The 23110-nt window shown below is 41.3% G+C and overlaps 1 protein-coding gene across 10 annotated transcripts in view; it reads right to left on the reverse strand.

Moving 5' to 3' along the window:
* Positions 1 to 23110, reverse strand: part of rbfox1 (RNA binding fox-1 homolog 1) — a 455321-nt gene that overhangs the window by 167237 nt on the left and 264974 nt on the right. For 2 of the 10 annotated variants that reach the window (XM_085785144.1, XM_085785153.1), the window contains exon 1: positions 10118 to 10489. The exons of 3 other annotated variants lie outside the window; for them this stretch is intronic. In XM_085785144.1, coding sequence (XP_085641270.1) covers positions 10118 to 10213 — 96 coding nt within the window. In that variant the 5' untranslated portion in view covers positions 10214 to 10489. Of the gene's footprint in view, positions 1 to 10117; positions 10494 to 23110 lie in introns of those variants that run through there. 5 more of the 10 variants (XR_015036322.1, XR_015036321.1, XR_015036320.1 and 2 more) reach the window with 5 other exon arrangements.

Genomic DNA, 23110 nt, shown 5'->3' on the forward strand with positions numbered 1-23110 from the left:
TTTACACAGCATCATATCACAATGAAGTCACCGCAGGGCCCTTATAGAACCGGGCTATGTGCTTTGTACAGTTAGTGCTGCGATCTGCCCACTCACTGTCAAAATCAAAACCTACTTGTGATTGAACAGGTCTAAGTTTTCCCAACAGGAGGTCAGTGCTGTGAGCACACACACACGTTACACACACAACACTACACACACATATGAGTGTGCTCAAAGCAATGGTTTCCTACTCACGGACTACAGCAATAATAATAACACACGTGCACGACTCTACGTGCTCATGCATGGCTTACGACCATACGAAACCAATTCAAAGATTCAAGAGCTTTTTTGTCATTGTACAGTCACCAGGACAAAGGCATTTTTAAAAGCAACTACTACAGTTTATGGTACACTCAAAGGGAATTAAAATAAAAACAGCAGAATATACACAACCACAATAAATACAAAAATCCTGTATTTAAATATTAAGTGTTTGAATGAATAAATTGAAGAAAAACAACAGAGTATCCTACATAAACCACGATAAATATGAAGTTGCACATCATGAGGTAGAGATCTATATTATGTTATTGTGTTAAGTTACTGTGTGTTTAGAGTCCTGACTGACCAGGGGAAGAAACTGTTCCTAAGTCTATTTGTCCTGGACCACAAGCTATATCAGCTTACTGAGAAATAGAAATAGAAAATACTTCATTAATCCCTAGGAAGGAAATTCTGATCATCTAGCAGCTTACATAACCTAAAATAATATGATATAAATGATATAAAAAGTTAAAACATGTATACCCTAACAAATGGCATTGTGCATCTTAATGGCAGCAGGAATGAAGGATTTCCTGAATCTTTCTGTTCTGCAGGTCAGGGAGATGAGCCTGTTACTGTGCCAAGAAGGAAAACAGAAAGAGTATCAATTGGTATCAATTAGTTGTGATACAATAAAATAAAATAAAAAGTAGAGTAAAAAGAAAATTATTGTCACTCTATGTGTCATCTCTTCACTGAAACAAACAGTTGGAGGTAAGCTGATGGAGGAAACCTTTTAAAAAAAGAAGGTGTAGGCTACAGAGGCTGTTTCTGGTGTTTATCTCCCCGTCTCTTAGCCGGCGCTCCGTCTCCGTCTCCGTCTCCGTCTCTGTCTCTGTCTCTCTACAGGTCTGACAATAGTACTTTTAATCTGCTCATTGAACAAGAGCTGCTTCTCAACAAGGGCTCACTTCCCCCTGTAACAACACAGAGCTCTGTGAAAAGCACCCACGGCCCATTTACAGTGAAGAGACTGAGTCCATCGCAAACTGCAGCTGCTCACAGAACAACACACACACACACACACACACACACACACACACCTGACCTACTGTTAATCACAGCCTGATATTTTTAAAGTACAGTGGAACAGTATTTATTTACAGACATGGAAGTGGTTTATTCACCTAAAGCCCAAAAGGAACCAGCCTATTATTATTACAGCTGTTTCATGAATTCATTTTGTCATTTTGTTCCTGTTGTTATCATCCACCTCATTTTTGTTTCTTTCTCTTTTTTTTTGCTCAGTCTCAGCAGCAGTGCCTACAAGGTGTTCCACATTAAAAGTCTTAAATCCAAATAGGACCCGCCATTAGCTGTGTTTCCATTGCAGGTTTTCGCAAAATAAAAGCGATATTTCTCAAATTTTGAAAAAAGTACAATTCCTATCTGCAGGTGTTTCCACTGAATGAGCCGTAATTCTCTGGAACAGAAGGAACTATTGTTTGGTTATTCACAGAGACATGTTATTGTGTGACACCATCTGAGTTATCAGACTGAGTAGTTGAATGATTGGACCTCATGTAGCCGATGTTAATCTGGCCCTCTGTGTTGTGTTTTATACGGACTGCCCCAGGTAGGGTTCAAATCCTGGTTTCCCGCGGGCTACGATGCAAACCATTTTGCCAAGAGCTCAATGACCGCTTGGCAGTCAGGTTTGCACGTCCTTTATGGGTGAGTGAGTGCACCCAGACCCTCCGTTACACTCTCACACCAAAGTTTTATTATCAGTATGTAACTTATTTGGCTTTTTATTAGCAAAAATCAAATATTGCTTTCATAAATACGTATTTCAGGTCGAATCACACCCACATACAAATGAAAGCTTTCTCGTACGTTAGAATGAGTGGTTACAAGTCGTTACAAATACATAAGTGGGCGATGCACCGAACCGAGGCGGCCATGTTGCATCGCCATTTTTTATGTTGAGTGGCAGCGTGACCGTAGGTAACCATAGAAACTCAGCAGAGCTGTCGGCTCGGGGAGAAAGTTTTCCAGGTAGCGCCTGTTAAAACTGTCACCACTGTGTAGTGTGAGGAAGGACGGAGGCACTGATGTTGCATTCAGTTGCAGTCAGGCAGACGGCTGTCGGCAAACCAACTGCATGTCATTTTACTCAACAAGAGAAAGACGGTAAAACGTGGGTCAGGTAAACAATACGACATCACCATGACAACATTTACATAGACGCTTGTTTATCCTGTTACATGCAGCGTCTGTTGTCTGTCTGACATCTGCCCGATTTCACGTGAATGCAACATCAAGAATACGTTCCGATATGCAACCGCACCGCTAGATGGGGGGAATTCCTACATATTATACCTTTAAAATAACCTGATTAGGTGAAAAAGGTACACGGGATTGTCGAGTAAATGCAAAAAAAGTGTTTCCATTACACTTTTGCAATACACTCTTATATCGACACGTCTGAAAAACCACCTCATGAGAGCCTGAAAATGTTTTTGCCGATATTTGAGAGGTTTTTCGAAATGTAGGCATTTGCATTACCAGCTTTTAATTGCAATATTTAAGTTTTACACATTTCCAGGGGTGATGGAAACGCACTTAGTGAGGCTTTTATTGTGAAACCTTTGCAGAAAGTGTTAAGTTTCACCAACAGCAAAGCAGCATGACGGTAGACAAATGCAGAGAGTGTATACACACTACAGTGAACCTCTGCTGTTGTCTCAGCTTGGCCTTCATCATACACCTGCTGGACGACGTCACCACAGCATCACACACACCGCAGGACAAGTCTCACTAACTGAGAGCATGAACCCACAACTGATTCGCCCGACAACATCCATATACAAGACATGAGGGGAACATGGTGTGTGTGTTTGTGTGTGTGTAATGAACGCACTCTTTCATAAGCGTCTGTGACTATTGAGCTTTTTTGTAAAGAGCAAAGACGTGAAACATGCGTGTGTTCAAATAAAATCAAGAAATCACTGAAGGGTGAATCAAAATGTACATCAAAAATAATTAATGTGCAGTGCAGTCTGAAAACACACACACACACACACACACACACACACACACACCGAGAGTGGGAGAGAGAGAGAGAGAGAGAGAGAGAGAATCCCCAAAGGCCTTCAGATGTATTCAAAATGTCTTACACGGCTTGACTATATATAGCTTCAAAGACCCAGATTCCCTATGTAGGCAAGGCACACACACACCCACACACACACACACACACACACACAATGGTCTAGCATGCCAACACATTAGCACAATCTGGGATACTCGAACATTGCAATCTAAAAACAAAAGCTGTCTCTCTTTCTCTCGCTCTCTCTCTCTCATACACTCACACTCACAGCATGAAGCGAGGGATGAAAGAGCTGGATAAAGGAATGAGACTAATGGAGGAAAGTTGCTTAATGACAAATTGTCAGATTGCAGAAGCCATTTTCTCTGCTCGTCATTTAGCTCTTTCATCCCCCCCCCCCCGTTAAAATATTCCTCCGCTCCGGGCTTTTTGCTCGGTCACACTTTCATTTTCTTCTCGCTCGCTCCCCTGCATTTTTCCCCCCTCTCTCTTTTCTCTGCTTTCCAGACGTGGCGGCAGAGGAAGGCGGTACAATGCTGATGTGATCAAAAACTGGGTCAAAAAACCCACAGCGTCGCTCGACAAACTCCTCGCGCTTCGACTGCAAAACGCCGTGAAATGGAAACCAAAGAAGAAGCGCTCTGAGAGAAAAACGTGGCACTTGAACAAGCGTCGTGCTTTATTGATTGTGTACGGAGAAGCTTTTTGTTGCTGTGTTTTCCTACTGGAAACTACTGTAACTGTGCTGACTGAGCCTCGCAGAGCCCAGCTGTCACTCAAGGACTGCATGGACGGACCAACCGGCCCCGGAGACGACTTGCCTCTTTGTCACCAACACACTGATGTCTCGGGAGCGTACCTATGTTCCCCCTCTTTTTGAAAAAGGGTCCTATGTTCCCCGTTTTTCTCAAAAAGGGTCCTATGTTCCCCGTTTTTCTCAAAAAGGGTCCTATGTTCCCTGTTTTTCCCAAAAAGGGTCCTATGTTCCCCGTTTCTCTCAAAAAGGGTCCTATGTTCCCAGTTTTTCCCAAAAAAGGTCCTATGTCCCACGGTTGCAATACATCCCCAGTATGTATTGCAACCGTGGGACATAGGACCTTTTTTGGGAAAAACTGGGAACATAGGACCCTTTTTTTGAAAAAAGGTCCTATGTTCTATGTCCTATGTATTTTTTTTTTTTTTTATGTTCCCCGCTGTTACCAGGGAACATAGGACCTTTTTTCAAAAAAAGGGTCCTATGTTCCCCACTGTTGCTGGTCGATGGACTCTCTCTACTTATCTGGACTCTATCTATCTAGCCTGTCTAGCCTCTACCTGGTCTTTTTACTAAACTTAACCAACTCATTTCTTCATTGCCTAAACCCAACCAATGGGACAATTCCACTTCTCACTCAAAGTCACAACTCAACTTCTCACTCAAAAATAGGCAAAAATCTGCAAAGTCACAACTCCACTTCCAGGTATGGGACCAAAAAATGCATGTTCCCCGGGTCCTTCTGAGGAAAGGTGGGGAACATAGGACCCTTTTGGGGAAAGGTGGGGAACATAGGACCCTTTTTAAGAAAAAGAGTTCTATGTTCCCTGGTCAACATAGGACCCGGGGAACATAGGGATGATCCCGATTTCTCTAGTCATCTCAGTCTGGGGTTATTCCACTGAATGAACATACACTCTTAGAAATAAGGGTTCCCAAAGGGTTCTTCTACAAGGGCTGAGTTTCTACCCGGAACCATTTGCTTCTGGAGCTTCTTTCCACACAGCAGCCATTTAACTTACATGAGAGAATAACAACAGTCTCAGCACAGATCAGTGGGCGGTATAGTCAGCTGATGTCACGTTTAGTATTGCTAAAAAAGGGTTCTCCTATGAGGACAAGCTGAAGAACCTTATATGGTTCTATTTAGCACTTTTATTTCTAAGAGTGTACACCGATCAGACATGACATTATAACCACCTGTCTAATGTTGTGTTGGTGCCTTTTTCTGCCAAATACACAACAAACGGTGATGCACTGTAGAACACTAAGAAAATATCGATATACTGAACTATTGCAATATTTCCTTTTGCAATACTGTATCAATATTCAAAAGTACTGAGAGTAGGATAGGGAAATCTCAGATGAGATGTGGGAGAGTTGTATTAAGAACATCCATGATAGCTCAATCAATGCAATACACAATTTGATACAATTCAAGGTAGTATATTGACTAGACTGTTCTCTAGGGGTGTGCCAAAAAAAATGATTCACATAAGAATCGCAATTCTCATTTAATACGATTCAGCATCGGTATAAAATGTCCCAAAATTGTTTTAAAATATAAAAAAATGAAACAAATCTGCTGGCTGTCTGCCTCCATTTCCTTAGAATTTAAAAGGCAGCATGTTTAACTGCACTATTTAAAAATAAAAAAAATAAAGAGGCACTTTTAATTTTGTTACTTAAGCAATATGTGGTATTGCTTTCATGCAACAGTTTCAAGAATTCAATCTAAGCATGGATAAATGTTTAAAACTCAATAAATGTGAAAAAGACACTTGAGTCATTCTGTCTTGCATAAGGCACAGTTTCAGTTTGGTCCTTCCTATGTAAATAACATAAACTAGTTGAAGTACCAAAAACAAAAAATCATAATCATACATATTCAAAAAGGAGTGAGAAGAAGCTCTTATTGAATCCCACCCCTTTTCCACAAATCATAAATAGATCGATTACTTGTCACACTCCATTAACTGCCCTTCATTCCATTGTTAGAAAAAAGAGAAAATGAAAAAAGATAAGGTAAATAAAAATATTAAGTAAGTAAGTACTTGTAGTTCAGTTTTTTGTTATTATCACATAATATTACAATTATGTGATAGATGACACTTTACATTGTGTGTGTGTTTTTCATCTTGAATGTGTTGTGCGTTTTTATGTCGAATGTTTCCAAATTGCGGCTCCACAAGATTTTCCCCTTGAGGGAATAATACAGATATTCTGGAGTCCTGACTCTTGACTTTGAGGACAACATGTTCACCTGCTGCCTAATACATCCCACCTACTAACAGGCACTGTGATGAAGTGTCATTCAGAACATTAGGCCTGATCGGTGTATTCACAGGACATTTGGATCCATGTTGAGATGTTGTACCGATCAGAAACCATCTCCTAAAACACCCCACTAAACAGGAAGGAGCCTTTAATATGAGGAAAATCTGCAATAACCCTGTTCAATATTGTGATGCTGATATGACTTGTGATAATTAAGCAAATTGTCAAGTGTGAATATCCAGTTCTGAGCTATAACCCTCCCAGTCACTAGTGACACTGTGATCTATGGATCCAAGCTCATGCTGACGCTGCAACGGTGACACAGTGGAAGTAACATTATATAATATTATTCATAATTCTCTTATCTTATCAAGACAGTAAACCTCATCCAACTCTTTATTGTTACCCATAATATTATGATTATTATTATTTAAAAAAAACCCATTTACAATAGGTTTGGAATGAACAGAATTCTCACTGTGTATGAACTGAATAATATCTCTGTGGATGTTCCTGTAAAATCTCAATAAACCAGAAAATGTTCCTGACATGAAAACACACTGAGTGGGTGAAGAACACAGCCACTGGTCACTGTCGGTCACTTCCTCTCCATCCCCCTCCTTCTGCTGCAGGTTAACACTGCTCTGTGTGTGTGTGTGTATACAACATTCAGCATTTTTTCCCCCCGTGTTCATTTGGCTCAGGCGCTGCACTTTGTGACTGCATGGTGTGTGTAAATAATTCTCTTTAATTCATTGCATTACTCAGTCTTTTGCGACGTGTTCACTGCACATTTCATTGCCAGTAACTATGAATATGCTGTTTATTGCTCTGCACCAAATCCACACACCAACGTTTCCGCAAGAGGCCTCGTGTAAAAGTCTGCAGTGTCAACCTGTACAACACCTATAGGGTTACAAAGGGGTGGAAAATTTCCAGTAAATTTCCAGAAACTTTCCACGGGAAGTTACGTAAAATAGGGAATTTTGGAAATATTCCAGATTGGAAACTTTCCATGGGATGATGGGAATTAACTGGAAATCGGGGGTAATTTAAACAAACTGTATCATATCCAAACATAAATGTAAATATTTTGTTTTAGATTTATTTGTGAGTAGAACTTTATCAAGTTTTTTTTTTTTTATCAAGTTCCCTGTTAAGGGCTAACCTTAAATTTTGTAAATTTCGGATTTATTCTCGTTAATTCCCATGGAAAGTTTCCAACATTGAAAATTCCTGGAATTTTGCAACCCTACACCTAAACCATCTGTATGTATTTATTCTTAACATCCAGTGTGTGTGTGTGTGTGTGTGTGTGTGTGTGTGTGTGTGCACACGGTGCGCCCCTGAAGAAAGCTTAAGAAAAGAATTTACTTAAAATTTAAATGAAAGCTTAAAACCATAAACCAAAATCCAACTTTGTTAATATTTTACACACAGCACTAAATGTCACGACCAAATCCATTAGCTGCCGTCACCGTCTCAAAACTTGTGCATTAGGCTGAAATTGAAATAATGTTGAATTAATGTAAGTGACGTTATTTCAAGTCTTTACAGTGTAACTGAATCCAATGGCTGCTACAGGCGCCTGTGCCCCCCTGCAGCAAAACCTCAGCAAATCCTCCTCAGTCCCACCACACTGCAAAAACTCAAAATCTTACCAAGAATATTTGTCTTATTTTTAGTCAAAATGTCTCATTTCTAGTCAAAACTAATCTCATTATACTTAAATACTAGATACTTGGTAGTGGAGCAGGTTTTTCTTTCTTATTACAAGCACGAAAAACTTGCTTTCACTGGCAGATTTTCCTACTTATTTCAAATGAAAATGTATTTGAAACAAGTGAAAATGATCTTAAAACAAGTTAATTTTTACATGATGAGTCTTATTTTAAGTAGAAAGAGATTAGTTTTGAATAGAAATGAGACATTTTGACAAGAAATAAGGCAAATGTTCTTGGAAAGATTTAGAGTTTTTGCAGCGCAGAACCTCCTCCATCCATCAGTCCACTCTGAACCACCTCGGGTCACAGAACCAGACTCTCCCTCATCTCTGGACCTCAGCTGCTGGAACTCTCTGGAGGCCTTCGTCCTCAGAAGTCCTCCTCCTGCCCCCTGAAACCTCATCCTCAATCTTTTTTTACTCAGTATTATCATTTATTGGAATTTAAACAGGAGCTCCTTTTTTGTGTTTGTGTTTGAATAGTTAGTGGTCAGCGCTGCAAGTACGTCTATATGGATCCCGGTGTGATGGATGTGTAACCGTGTAGCGCCATCTACTGGGACTGATCACAGCTGGTGATTGATCTGAGGGGTTGTGTAATGATCGGGGAACATGAGGTCAGTACAGCAGCAGCAGCAGCAGCAGCAGCCTACAGGGTGTAAACATCACTGCTGCTAACATGGTCATGTTTTCACTCCACAGAGGGATGCTGCTCATACATTCAGTCTTATATACACACACACCCTGTCTCTCTCTCACACACACAAACTGAATTCAAACGCTCAACTAAATTACACATGTGTAGCATGTATCAGTTAAAAGTTCATTTAAAAAGCAGAAGTGTTTTTTTTTTCTTCTGACTGAGCAAACACTTCATACAGAGCTAATTGTGTATTCTCTATGTTCACTTACATGTGTGCACTACAGTCAGTGTGTAGCAGCACTATGATACGTATCATTTCCTCCCGTTTGTTTACAAAATGTCAGAAATATCTGGGGGTTTTTTTCTTTTTTTTTTAACACATGCTTGATTATTTGCAACAATATTTTCCACTTACGTGAAAATTAAAATGCTTTCACGCAAAGATTGTTCTGGATGTAGAGCTGATGTGACACAAAATGCATGTTTACATAAAAAAAAGAAAAAGAAGAAGAAATGTTTTAAATATCTTTCTCACTAAAATGCAGAACAGCAACGGCTGTGTGGAAGTGTATGGTTGCCACTATAAAATGATAACCATGTTACATTTGTGAACACATTAGTTATTTCTATTCTGTTTTTTATCGTTCTGGTTGAACTGCTCATTTAAAATGTAATCATTTAGTTTATGAAAATAAAACGGTAAGCTGACATCGCCATTTAGGATTAGCTCAGTCCAATATGAAATAAAATAAATGATGAAAAGGACACTCTTTGGCTAAAACAGGACTGATATACTGAAAAAAGGCTGATATTTATCTACCAAATCAAAAATCTAAAAGAAAAAGAAAGAAAGAAATTAAAATATATATTTGCCAATCAATATGATCAATGATAATAAAAGAAGCAGGATGTTTTTAATAAGTAATGTGTTTACCGTGCACACTGTGTTACCACTGTATTCAACTTTATGCCTTCACTGGCTATAAACAAACTAGAAGGAGAACATCCCTGAAGTGGACTTGAACCTGCACCTGGACACTCAAGAGACTCCAGGTCAGCATCACTCAGTCCGGGTCCAGGTCCAGGACGAGCTGGACTCCCGACTGATGCTTCTCAAACTGCCACAAAACTGGAGCTACGCATTTACAGCTGCTCCACATCCACAACAACACGTACACACATACACTATGTTCCTCTTCTGGTGCCCTAGAAGTAGGAACATGTCCAGCAGCAGCAGCAGCAGCATCAGCAGCAGTAGCAGAAAATGGCATGTAGACTATACACAATGTTTAAATTCATGTTGACAAAAACCACACACACACACACACACACACACACACACACACACTCACTCACCTGCTGTAAATACATGAAGGTAAGGGCGGCGCAGGACAGCTGAGGACAGGCGTCCACGTTGGGTAACGCCACGCATGTTCCACCAGGATGCTGCATGTTCCCTCCTCTGACTGACAACACACACAAAACCCCCTCAACCCCGACAATACTCAACCCTGGTCTGAGCGGCGAGGGAGAGGGAGAGCGGGATGAGCACACAGAGAGAGAGAGGAGAGGAGAGAGAGAGAGAGAGAGGGAGAGACTGATTGGCAGAGCGCTGAGCAGAGAGATGGAGCTTCAAAGGAAGCGGCAGCCGGTCCCGTACGATGGAGTGTTTTCTGCTCGCAAGGTGGGACGAGTGCTGGCAGAGAGAGAGAGAGAGCAAGGGAGAGAAAGAGAGAGAGAGGGGGGGGAGCTGTACTGCAGTGTGTGTGACTCAGTGTGTGTGCTTGTGTGTGTGTGTGTGTGTGTGGAGGCAAGCCAGCAGTCACTGTGACTGCGATCGCTGGAGCGTGAGGGAGGCACAAAATTGTCACTGTATGTGTGTTTCTAATGCTCTCTCTCTCTCTTTCTGTGTGTGTGTGTGTGTGTGTGTGTCAGCGAGAGAAAGAGTCCAGCTTGTGTGTGTGTTGTTGTTTCCTGCAAAAAAAAAAATGCTGATCTCTCTCTCTTTCTCTCTCTCCTTCCTTCCCTCTCTCTCTCTTGATGAATTGAAGTTCCCTGACATGTGTTACTGGAGGCGATCGTGGATGCTGACTGCAGCAACAATACAATCCTCCCTCTCCCTCTCTCTCTCTCTCCAGTCTGAAGGATTGATCATTTTATACCAATCTGATCTGGTTTCTACAAGAAAACATTCAGATGAAACTATAATATAAAGAGAGAGAGAACAGAAGATAGCTATAGCTTGATTAAACCGAGCTTCAGTCAGTGGCCACAAACAATGGATCCTGGTTTATGTCAGAATCTTTCCCAGCATCTTCAACAGCAGCCTTACACACCGTTCTTCACCTCTCAGGGCCCAGTGGAGGGTTCTGAACATGTTTTGACAGAATAAATACTGTATGTTCATCTTCATCAACACAGGCAGGCTATTACTATTACTCATTACAATGGTTCTAGTCTCTAGAGGTGTATTCAGACCTGTGCCTCCCTTTGCTTTGTTTCCATTCAGGGGCTAAACCCATACAATTGTTGATTTTTCTTTTTCTCTTTTGGGTTGTTTGTGTTTACATGGTAACTGTGCGTTCACACCAAAAGCTTCCAAAGCGTCAAAACGCCAGAAGTCAATTCATTTTCAATGAGAGCCCGGCGACACTGAGCGTCCAAAGCGTCAACAGGCATCGCCGCGCTTCAAAAGCGTCCAAAGCGTCACCAGACGAGAAGTTGAGCCAGGTTTAACTTTAGGGTAATTAGCTATGACGCGGTTCGGCGGCAACCGGCGGCAACCGGCGGCAGCCTGTCAGAATAGAGATGTCCTCCGGCTGCCTTTTTTTCCCTTTTTTTTGTATTTCGGCTCCCCAATGACCAGCGCGATTGAACTTTGACGTCAGTCACATGACGAGCGGCCAAAGCGGCTGAAAATATTTGCCGTTTTGGGAACTGTCTTGTCTGACGCCCACCCTCAAGCGTTTTTGACGCTTTGGAAGCTTTTGATGTGAACGCACAGTTACAGTCCCGAGCGGTCCAAAGTAATGTAATGCAATGTGGAAACCAAGGGGGCAGTTGTCGGTCTGAGAAGTGAAGCTCACTTCCGCGTTCAAAAAACTGCATTCCCCTCGGCTGTCGCCGGGGGCTGGTGTCAGAAGGGAGCAACTCTCCATTGACTGGCATGTTAAAATAGCCGACCTTAAAGCTAAAAAACATATTTACAGCCTGGTACCATTCATTATTTTGGTCTCAACCGATAGTTTCTACCCCCGCACACACTCTGAGGGGGGTGAATTTTTTTTAACTCTACCGTTTTACTATTATTAGGTTTAAAATTCTCGCCAATTGGGGCGCGGAAACGTTGAGTGACAGGTCCGGAGACCGCTGCTTCGAGGCCAGTGGGCGGGCTCTCGGCCGGCCAACCGCCGCACCTCTCCAAATATGGCGAGTAGAATCCAACATGGCGCAATTCAAACCCCCGTAGTAGCGGCACAAAACAGACTCCCCCAAACCAATTGGTGACGTCACGGGTGCTACGTCCATTCTTTTTACAGTCTATGGTGGAAACCAACTGTTCTCTCACTGGTCAGAAATCTTATCTGGAAGGAGGAGGAGGTTAACTGGGAAAAACAAAAACAAGGAATAGAGACTGAAAATTAAAACTGATTCGGTCCAAATTGCTGTTGAAGCCCAGACCCAACCCCATCCAAGTCATTTGTCACAATACGGTTACGATACGATACGGCACGATACAATACAGCACGATACAATATGGTACGATACAATATGGTACGATACAATACAGTATGGTACGATATGGTACGGTACGATACGATACGGCACAATACGATACAATACTGTGTGATACAATACGATACGGTACGATACAATACAGCACGATACAATACGGTACAATGCGATACGATACGGCACGATACAATATGGTACGATACAATATGGTACGGTACGATACGATACAGTACAGTACGATGCGGTACAATACAATGCGGACACAATAGGATAGGACAGGACAGGATAAAGTACTATACGATACATTTTATTGTCTCCATGGGGGAATTTGTCCTGCACTCCTGCTTCCACAGTCACAACAATGGTGATTTCTGATTTGTCTCTAGAAACTAAAGGAACACTCGTGAAATTTTTTGTGAAACTTATTTTTAAACTTGAAATGTGTTTGATCGCAGAGACAGTTGGACATTAAATAATCCAAAGGTTTGTTTGATGGAGGTTAGAAAGAAAAATCTGTTAGAGCAGTGTATGTAAGAGCTTTGAACCCAGAGAAGCAATGTACCAGCAACACAAGTGAGACATTTTCAGACACTGGCCTTCACCTTCAAACAATCCCAAACTGAAACACCATACTTTAGGAGAATACACGGATAAACCTGACTTCTTAATCCATTTTTTAGCAATAAGACATGATAACTGTCCAGTCCACTAATGTTGCCCTCAGAACCTTTTCCACAATATCATTCATTCATCCTCAACATTCCATCCAGTTAAATCAGCTAAAGGCACATCGTTGTGGCGTGGTCCTTGCTAGTGAATTGGCTGCTGAACTTAGCTGAATGTCAGAAAAATAAAGACACTAAGCACACAGATGTATACTGTTAAATGTTCTGAAACAGACTGGACTGATAAAAACCCACTGTGTTTATCACACAACAAAAAAATCAAGTAATTATCCCGCTCCCGGGGCTAAGTCACACAACTGACCACCGTTAGCAACATTAGCATGTAAATGAACCAAGCTGCTCCTGGACATAGTGGCATTATAGTGTCTCTGTGCATGACGTTCCATTTAGCTCAGCCTCAGGACCACATGATACCACTGATGTTACAACATGATCACTATGGTCCAGTTCCATGAGTCCACACTTTCACTTATTCAACTGGAAACCATTAGAAATATGAATGAATGAATGAATGAATGAATTAATTAATTAATTAATTTTTTATTTTCGTGTCATGCCACCACTGTGGCCCATCCCATATGAGATTACAAGACACAATAACAAATACAAAAACAAAGACTAGACAGTTCTTCCTGTTGGTGTTACCTGCCACACAGGTGTGACATAAATAAACAATTTAAGATTACTTTAAGTATTTAACTATATATCGCTCTTTGTCTCATTGCCCAAGCCTTTTCAAGAAATAAAGAAAATGCAAAAATATTCAAATGAAAAATAATTTTTAGCTTCTCAGCATCGTCCAACCACACAAATTCGTTTTTGGATCTACTTTATTAAACAATTTTTGTCTTATGGAGTCATAGAAAGGACAGTAGAACACAAAATGAATTTCATTCTCCACCTCTTGGATTTCACATAAATTACAAATTCTATCATTGTCTGCTGTGCCAACATATCTGCCTGTCTCGATATGAAGACCAAGAATACCAGCTCTCATTTGAGCACACAGGGATCTTTTCTTTTTAGACAAATTATACAAAACATAGTTTTCTGGGCCAAATACCTGTTTTATTTCACAGTAAGTACGCAGTTTTGGTTTACCCCAAGTATCTAATGCCCATCTATCTTTACTTTGTTGAAAAATAATTTCCTTTAATTCATTAATCTCAACTTTCTCTTTGTTATAATAATGGTCTTCATATCCAGCTCTCAGCAAGATGCCATATACATGTCCCTATCCCATGCCCCATTGGTCAGAGTGAGAAATAAGTGGAGACGGCTGATACATGTATGCTCCTGATGTAAACTGTAACTTACAAATTAGGAATTGGAATTGTGTCGCAACAATGAAGAAACAGATTTGTGCACTGACATCAAAACCTGCGACTGGACATTGCTGTGTTTTGTTTTGGGGAAAATTATCCATTTGATCATTTTCATCCATCATCCATTTGATCACATCCTGCAAAAGGCTAGGATGTGATCCTGTCACACCTGCACACAACAACACTGGAGCAGCAGCAGCAGCCGGGATAATACACTGGAACTGGAGGGTGAGCTGTCTGCTGCTTTGATGCATGGTGAAATGCAAGTTTGTGAGTGACCGAGTGAGTGTGTGTGTATGTGTGTGTGTGTGTGTGTGTGTGTGAGAGAGAGAGAGAGGGGGGGGAACATAAAGGTAAATGCGAGTATATTATGGGATGAAGCAGAACACCACAGCTGTACGGCTGCAGGCGAGAAGCTGCCTTTTATTCATTCATTCAACCAAAGATTCTCTCCTCTCTCTTTTCCATTTCGATCCTTTGAACACATCTTCACTTTACTACCAAAGACAGACCGTTAGCCGTTGTTTAGTAAAACCTAGAATTTACAAGATTAAGTCTGAAATCGAAGCAGAACTCAAATTAAACCGAATAAGACCAAAAACAAGTAAAGATTCAGAAGTGAAGCAAAGTGGTTGCATGTTAGAATAAAGAAATGAAGAGGAAAATCAGTCTGGGATAAATGAGTGAATCAGTCCACAGGGCACAGCTGGTATTTAGTGTTTGTTTAGTAGCGATGAGGAAAGGGACACAACCTGAAGTCATGAAGATGTAAATGTCCTCTCTCTCTCTCTCTCTCTCTCTCTCTCTCTCTCTCTCTCTCTCTCTCTCTCTCTCTCTCTCTCACACACACACACACACACACACACACAGAAATTCCAGTTTAAATGGGCTCCCCCCAAGTTATGAACCATGATGTCACCGTTCCTGCTTGTTTAGGATCAGCTCTGTCTTTAAATGCTTGTCAGTGTGCCATTATGTTTGTTTAACCCACACCAGTTCAGTTTCTATCAAACTGTCTTTGTGATGGGTGAAGGTTTGTGTAGGTGTTTTTGACTTTTTTTTTTTTTCATTTTTAGCAACACTTCCGTTGATAGCATCACAAAAGACAGTGTGGTAGAAAATGCATGTCATTCTCCATATGACATCAGGATGTAGCATTCTTCTGCTGGTAACTCTGGATAATAATAACAAGTAGCAGTTGTTTGGTTCGTGTAGTTTATATTGCAACATCTTGAACTTTATGGAAACTGTCCAATCTATATCAGTGATATTAGGCTAAATGATAGAAACACCCCTCTATTATATACAACAGCTCAACAGCAGTACACCCTATACTGTAGTATAACCATACTTTCTTTTAAATAAAAACCTGAACATTGCCTTGATAAAGAAGAATATGCAGTTACACTGCATTAGTTTTACATATAAGTCTGCAGGTTCTGAAAGTGTAGAGACACTAGAGGCAAAACCACTGTGTTTTTCATGCACTGATCAATTTTGAGATTTTGGGCAATTTTGCTTCCTTATCATGTCTTCTTTGAAAATAGTGGAAAGAAATGGTAGAAAGCCCACATTAAGGTGGTTATTTTACTTCATTTTGTCTCTTTTTTTGGTAGATTTCTCCTAAATTCACCACAAGTTAACATGCTACTATGGCAAACTGTGCCCTGCCCGTTGTCTGCTCTGTCTGAACAGTGATGTAGACTCCAAAAAAATGCCATTTCCTTTGTATCAGCAACACATCGTAAAAATAGGACTGACAATAACAATCTATCGAATTTTACAGTACAAGTCTTTAAAGGCCGTTTTCTCAAAATGAGTTTTTCCTCAGGAACCTCTATTTAAACCAAAAAATAAATTAAAAAAAGTCCACCAAATTCTAAACTGCTCTGGTTAAAATTATGACATTTGTGTTGTCACTTTACACTGTACACTTTAGTGTATTTTGCAGCTGATTTAAGACACAGATCAAACCTAACCCCAAAACAAGATATGGTAGCAGAAAGCTTTATATATTAATAACTCCACCATTGTATCTGTGCACCACCCCTTGTTTCAAAGTCTATGTCCTGGATGTTGCTCTGTAGCTGTGATTCAACAGGGACTTAACGCAGCGACAGTTGAAGTTACAGCTCTGCAGCTCACATAGACTCAGACCGGTCCCTGTGTAATAGAGATTAAAGCTCACTAAGAACATTTAACTCTGTTACCAAACCAAAGCCACTCTGAACATCGGTTTAGAGATAATTTACTGTTACTTCAGCACCATGGACAGCACTATAAACAGAGTCCTGCTGCTCAGGTAGCTCCAGTACTGCACACACATACACACAAACAACTATATTAATTAGCTGGGAATTGATGGCTTTATTTTGGACATGAAGGTGCAGATGCTGCAGCAGTGTGTCTGAGTTACAGGGGGTCTCAGCGTAGCAGTGTATGTCCATATAACGGTTGCAAATGGATACCAACTGTCTTCGTAACGAAAAGACACACCAAAAAACATCCAAATACCTCCATGCTGCTCGTATGTAATGTCCGTCTTGTATTGAAGCCCTGAAATGCGAAATTGTCCCGAAAAAAATTAAATAAGTCTATTTTTTTTTTTCTTGTTTGTAGCGGAAGCTTCTCCAAGCTCCTCTTCCCGGTTCGTCCAAATTTGACAAACTGGGAAGAGGAGCTTCCGCTACAAACAAGCTTGAAAAATAGACTTATTTAATTTTTTTAAGACATCCATTGTCTTGTCATTTGCAACCGTTATATGGACATGCACTGCTATGCCGAGACCCCCTGTAACTCAGAGAAGCCACGAGTAACTCTGAAACTTCTCCCAGCCCTTAGTCGACATGAGGGTGAGTAGATAATGAGTGAAATTTCAATTTTGAGTGAACTATCCCTTTAAAAAGAAAAAGAAAAAAACCTGAACGCACCATGGATGAGTTATTAGATCTTTTTTTTAATAACTATTATGATAGATAAAGGCAAAATTGAAGAATATGAATAGAAAAATAATTCCAGGATATAAAATGAATCCAGGAACAGTAAATATCTGTAACCTTCAAAACACAAGTGTGTTCAGGAGGGTGGGAGATGGACGAGTGAGAGGATGTTGAGCTCCAGCTGAACTCCCTCCCCCCCTCTCAGCCTGAATTAGGGCTTTTACGTTTCTGTGCCTTGACGAATACAAACCCAGACATTAGCCACAGCCCCCCCATGTCAGCTGACTCGGGTCTCTCCTCAGTCTGTCTTTCTCAGTCAGTCCACGAGATGTCCCTCGTGTTTTCTCCTCCTGCCTCAGCTGCATGTAATTATTATCTCATTATCTTTCTTATATTAAACCCCGGCTCCTCGGCTCCGGCGGAGATCTGATTGTCTTGTTCGCTCTGCGTGTTTGTGCCTCGCTTCACAGTCATGTGAGGTCACCTGGAATTTCCCGCCAGCACCTGTGAGCAGGTTGTGTTTGCATTCGCTCAGCATCTGTCAGCTTTCAGGTTTTTGTTACCAAATGTAACACAGCAGCAGCAGCAACAACAACAACCAACAACAACGACAACAGCAAAGTGCTTCAGCTATAAGGTAAACGCTGGAACTATTTGAATGCTTTTCCTGCCTGAGGTCAGAGACCCGTTCTGTTGTGTAATTACCACCAAACATCACACTTTACATATAATTATTCTGCATGACACAGTAAAGGATCGCACACCGGCACCAACAGTGAAGTGCAGAGTGTCTGGGTCGCATCACTTTGCTGTCACTTTGCATACAAACACACACAAGAATGTTAATGTGCTGCTAAAAAGACATAGAGTCCAGGATCACTACCTCTGAATTCTCATAATATCTCTTGTTCACTAAACAACCACCCAACGGTTTGCAGTGAAGATAAATTCTCCACATTTTATCCTTGCTCTTCAGTCAGTGACATCATATCCTCTATGATTGTGTGTGAGTCTGTTTGTCTGACAGAAGCTCGACATTGACTTTGATCTAGTTTTAAGCCACAAACACTTTTTACACATTTGTGGTTTTCAACTCTTTATTTGAACCAGATGAAGGATTTTGGTCATGAAACATCTGGATCTGAAGTTATCAGAGAAACAAGCTGAGGAAATTCCCTCTGCTTGAGATGGCCTGCCCTGTGTCCACTGAAGAGCGCTACTGAATCACTGATTTCTGAAGTGAATTTTTTTTTAAAGGTACATTGTGTAGGAATTACTCCCATCTAGTGGTGCGGTTGTATATCACAAGCAACTCAGTCGTATTTTTCATGCTGCATTCACGTGAAATTGGGCAGACGGCAGACGGACGACAGCCGCTGCACGTAACGGCATAAACAAGCCTCTATGTAAACAAGTGGTCCGTCAGCACGAGGCAAAACAATACACGTGACAGTATGTTGTCATGGCGATTTGGTATTGTTTACCTGACCCGGCTTTCTCTCCACTTCTGTGATTAAAATGACATCTGGTTTGTTACCGACGGCCGTCTGCCCGACTGCAGGTGAATGCAGCATCAGTGTAATGCGCCATTCCTCCTCACTGCGTTACCGCGGCTTACTTTTCACAGACGCCACCTCCACCTGAGCCGTCACGCTGCCACTGAACGTAAAAACATGGTGACACGACATGGCAGCCAGTAGATCAATCTGCAGACCCTTGATTACCATAAAGGGCAACTCCAGATTCAAAGGGGAATAGCACTAGCACATCATAACAAAATATTGGTGAAATGACTGAGTGATAATGAGTGATAATGCGCTATAATGCACATTCTCAGTGCCCCAATCACTCCCACTATATGGATAAACGCGGCTCTCGACTGGATCTAAATACTATCAGAGGAACTCCTAATGACACCATGGTTATATGGGTGAGTAGACCACAGTATGTTATGCCAGACAAAAGGCCTGCTTGTAAAAAAAACAGCAATTCTCCTTTAAACAAACACCACCAGAATGTAACAGAATTCCAGGACAAGCTAACTGTTAGCATCATCTACATTTCCTTTCAGTACTGATTATTTATGACGTGCAAAACACTAGGATGAAACCAAATGTGTGTGTGCAGCCCAGTGGTGATGGGTAGAGCAGTCTGGTTTAAAGAGTTTCATCTCTCCTCCTCCCTCTGATCTGTATCAGAAGTTCAAGTGTAATTAATGCCATCAGTTCTGAAGCAGCTCATTTCCCTGCTGGAGCTGACAGTGATGGATGAGGCACAGAGCATGTCTCTCTGTGTAACTAGCGAGTGAGTACACATGAGTGTTCAGGTGTGTATACACTCCTCGGTGTGTGTGTGTGTGTGTGTGTGTAGCCTGTTAGGGGTTATCGCTGCGTGATGTCTTGGGGGCCAACAGTCAGATAATAAGTCCCCAGGTGAATGAAACAAAGGGAGACGGAGAGATAAAGTTTGGAGCAGAGTTTTTAACAAGCTTTTATTGAGCAATTAAAAAAGTTGAAGTGAGTCCACACTGACACTTTTTAAACTGACAAACATTAACGGAGTAAACAACTTCACCTGCAGCGACACATCCATAATCATAAAGCTGTAATCCTGTGCAGCGTGTACACGTTAATGCTGGAGAGCCCAGGCTGTTCGCAGAGGATCCATCCTCCTTTCATTTCTACTCAGATGTTTATTTTATATTGCCTTATGCTGCTCATGTTCCAAACTTTCACCCAGCTCTCCTTGAAAGCTGCACTTTTGGTCCTATTGAACATATTTTGATTGTTTCTCTGAAAACATTCTGAACCAAGCGTTCACCAGCAGCTGAATTATCCTCCTCTCCATTACAAACACTCCGAGGGATTAAAACCAGAGGCAATTTGACGATAAACATCAGTGATTCACAGGTGCTGTTGAGTGGACACAGGGCAGGACGTCTCCTGCAGGATTTACATTCTGCTTCAAATTAGGGAAAGCACATTTGGACAGGCAGGAGTTTTCATATTGTGTTTTCCAAACTTGGAAGGGGGGCCATTCCCATTCTGAAGGACCACCATTCCTACGGCCGCCATTCCAAAAGTGTCAATCGTGGTGTTTCATTTTGAAAATTGACCGGATTCTCTCGTGCTTCTAATCGGTTAAAGCATCATGGAGGTATTTGGATGTTTTTTTGTGTGTCTTTTTTGAACTATCCCTTTAACAGTGGCACCAGAAAGAAACTGGGTCTACTTCTCGGCGCTTTGCAGCTACTCACGGCACTTTCGCATCCAGTGTGTCCCCGGCCGGCTAATAATAGTACATAATGAGTGGGCTAATATACAAGATAAAAAAAGTACCAAAATGCACCCCTTCCGGGATTCGAATCCTGGTCACCCATACCAAGAACGGCTGCTCTACCCACTGTACTACCGCTGCAAGCTCTCCACAGATTTAACCAGCACATTTCATTACTACCTTTCAAAATGGCAGACCTTTTTTCAGGTTCGGAATGGCACCCTTTTTTCAAGCCGGCATTACGAAACATGAAAATAAGCGTTCAGAATGGTGGCCCTTCGGAATGCCGCACTGGACCCAACTTGGAATACAATATCAAGTGTAATACATGATCTGCCTAACTTTAGTTGATTCACTAAGCATCTGAAAATATGGTCGTTGGACAGTCAAAATTGCTCCCACCATTTGTCATAAGCTCATTTCTACTTGTACTGTAGTGTATGCATTGTTTATGTGTTGAAAACAGACCAGACAGGTGATCCCATGTGACTTGTGTACCTGTGTAGCATTGTACAATTCACTAAGCACTTTTAAATACCATGAAATCAGCGCCGAACACTTTGATTAACACGGAAACACTTTAGCATCTTACGCTTTAATGTCTGACTAACTTCATTTCTGATCTGTGTTCAACAATTTTATCAATTTGCCTTGGTAAGTTTTCTTTAGTCTCCTTTAATATTAATATTAATATTTCTTCTGATGTTGCTTTGTTCTTTTCTATGATTGGCACCAACGTGTGAATAGGACTGGGGATGGAAATTAGCCTTGGGCTATAATCTCAAATGTATTTACATGAAAATGTTTATTAGTGGGTATGTCCCATTAAAAAAAAAAAAAAGAATCTCAAATCTATAGTTGAAAAGCAGCTGTGGTAACTGGGAGAGGGAAGAATGCTTTAGATTCAATGAGTTGGTCTTTGTGTTATAAAGTTCTCAGAATGCTTTGGCATCTCCAAATGTATGCCGCATGGCAAGCCATTAACACCAAAGAAAGAAAGAAAAAAAAAGGGTATCACAATCATGTTAGAACACTGGTTGGGACAGGGCCGCCCAATTTCACAGATTTGTCTTTCATTTTGACACAAAGCCATGCAGCATACATGCATACAGCATACAATGAGGGCATCATCAAGGCCCTCATTATATTTTGGTCAATTTAAGTTAATCATGTAGAAATATCTCGTAGATTGGCAGGATACAAACCTATAGGAGTACAGACTAATTCTACACCCTGGAAAAAACCTCAATTGGAATCAGAACACATATCTATATATTTTGACACTACTGGAAATAAATGTTGGGTTTGAAACATTATAATATGGAATTCAATTGCCCCCATTGAATCCCATATTATAATAGATTTCAAAATCCTTCTGCTGACTTATAAGGCCCTTAATGATAAAGCTCCATCCTATCTGAAAGAACTAAATCTTTCCTTACTGTCCTACCAGAGCACTCCACTCCCAGAATGCAGGTCTGTTAGTGACTCCCAGTATCTCTAAAAACAGACTGGGAGGTAGAGCCTTTAGTTACCGGGCTCCTTTACTGTGGAACCAGCTCTCTCCATGGGTCAAAGAGGCAGACACTCTAGCTACATTTAAGTCTAGACTTAAGACCCCCTCCCCCTCCCCTCCCCTCCTCTCCTCTCCTCTCCTCTCCTCTCCTCTCTTCTCAGTAAATCTTTGAACTGTCATTTTCTGTTGCACTTTCTAGTTTGGCCTTGGTGTCTCGCACAGATCCACCGGAGCTCCATCTCTCTGCACCAGCTGCCACCTGTATCGCCGCCCGTTCCCCTGCTGTTAGACCGGCCTGCCCTCCCTTCCCATGAACCAGTCTGCCATCCAGTCCCTCCATTAAGCTGGCCAGCTTTCTTTGGATTTTTCCCTGTTAAAAGGGTTTTCTATGGAGTTTTTCCTCAGTCGATGTGAGGGTCTAAGGGCAGAGGATGTTGTTACGATGCCATGTAAAGCCCTTTGAGACAAACTGTTTGTAAAAATGGGCTATACAAATAAAATTGCCTTGCCTTGCCTTGCCATTGGCCGTCCCATGCACTTCTTCCGCAGTATCTCCATCTCTTCTATAGAAATGACTTTGAAACTTTTTTAACTAGAGTTAAAATCAAAACACCACAGCTCCCAAAGCAGGATGAAGGAATTGCACTACCTGACTTTGAGGATTACTTTTATGCAGCCCAGACTAAATCCTTAATTAACACATGTACCCCAAAATTTCATGCTGGATGGAAAGACATGGAACCCTCCATCATGACTGACTCATCGATTCAGGCAGAGCTGCTCTGTGAAAATTTGGCAGATTTATAGATAATATGCAAGATCAGTGAAAGAAAACCCAGCTAACCATCTGGGATATGACAAGAGAATAATAT

Source organism: Trachurus japonicus, chromosome 8, assembly GCF_045865225.1.
Source record: "Trachurus japonicus isolate A0001 chromosome 8, Traja_1.0".
In the NCBI taxonomy this organism is placed as follows: domain Eukaryota; kingdom Metazoa; phylum Chordata; class Actinopteri; order Carangiformes; family Carangidae; genus Trachurus; species Trachurus japonicus.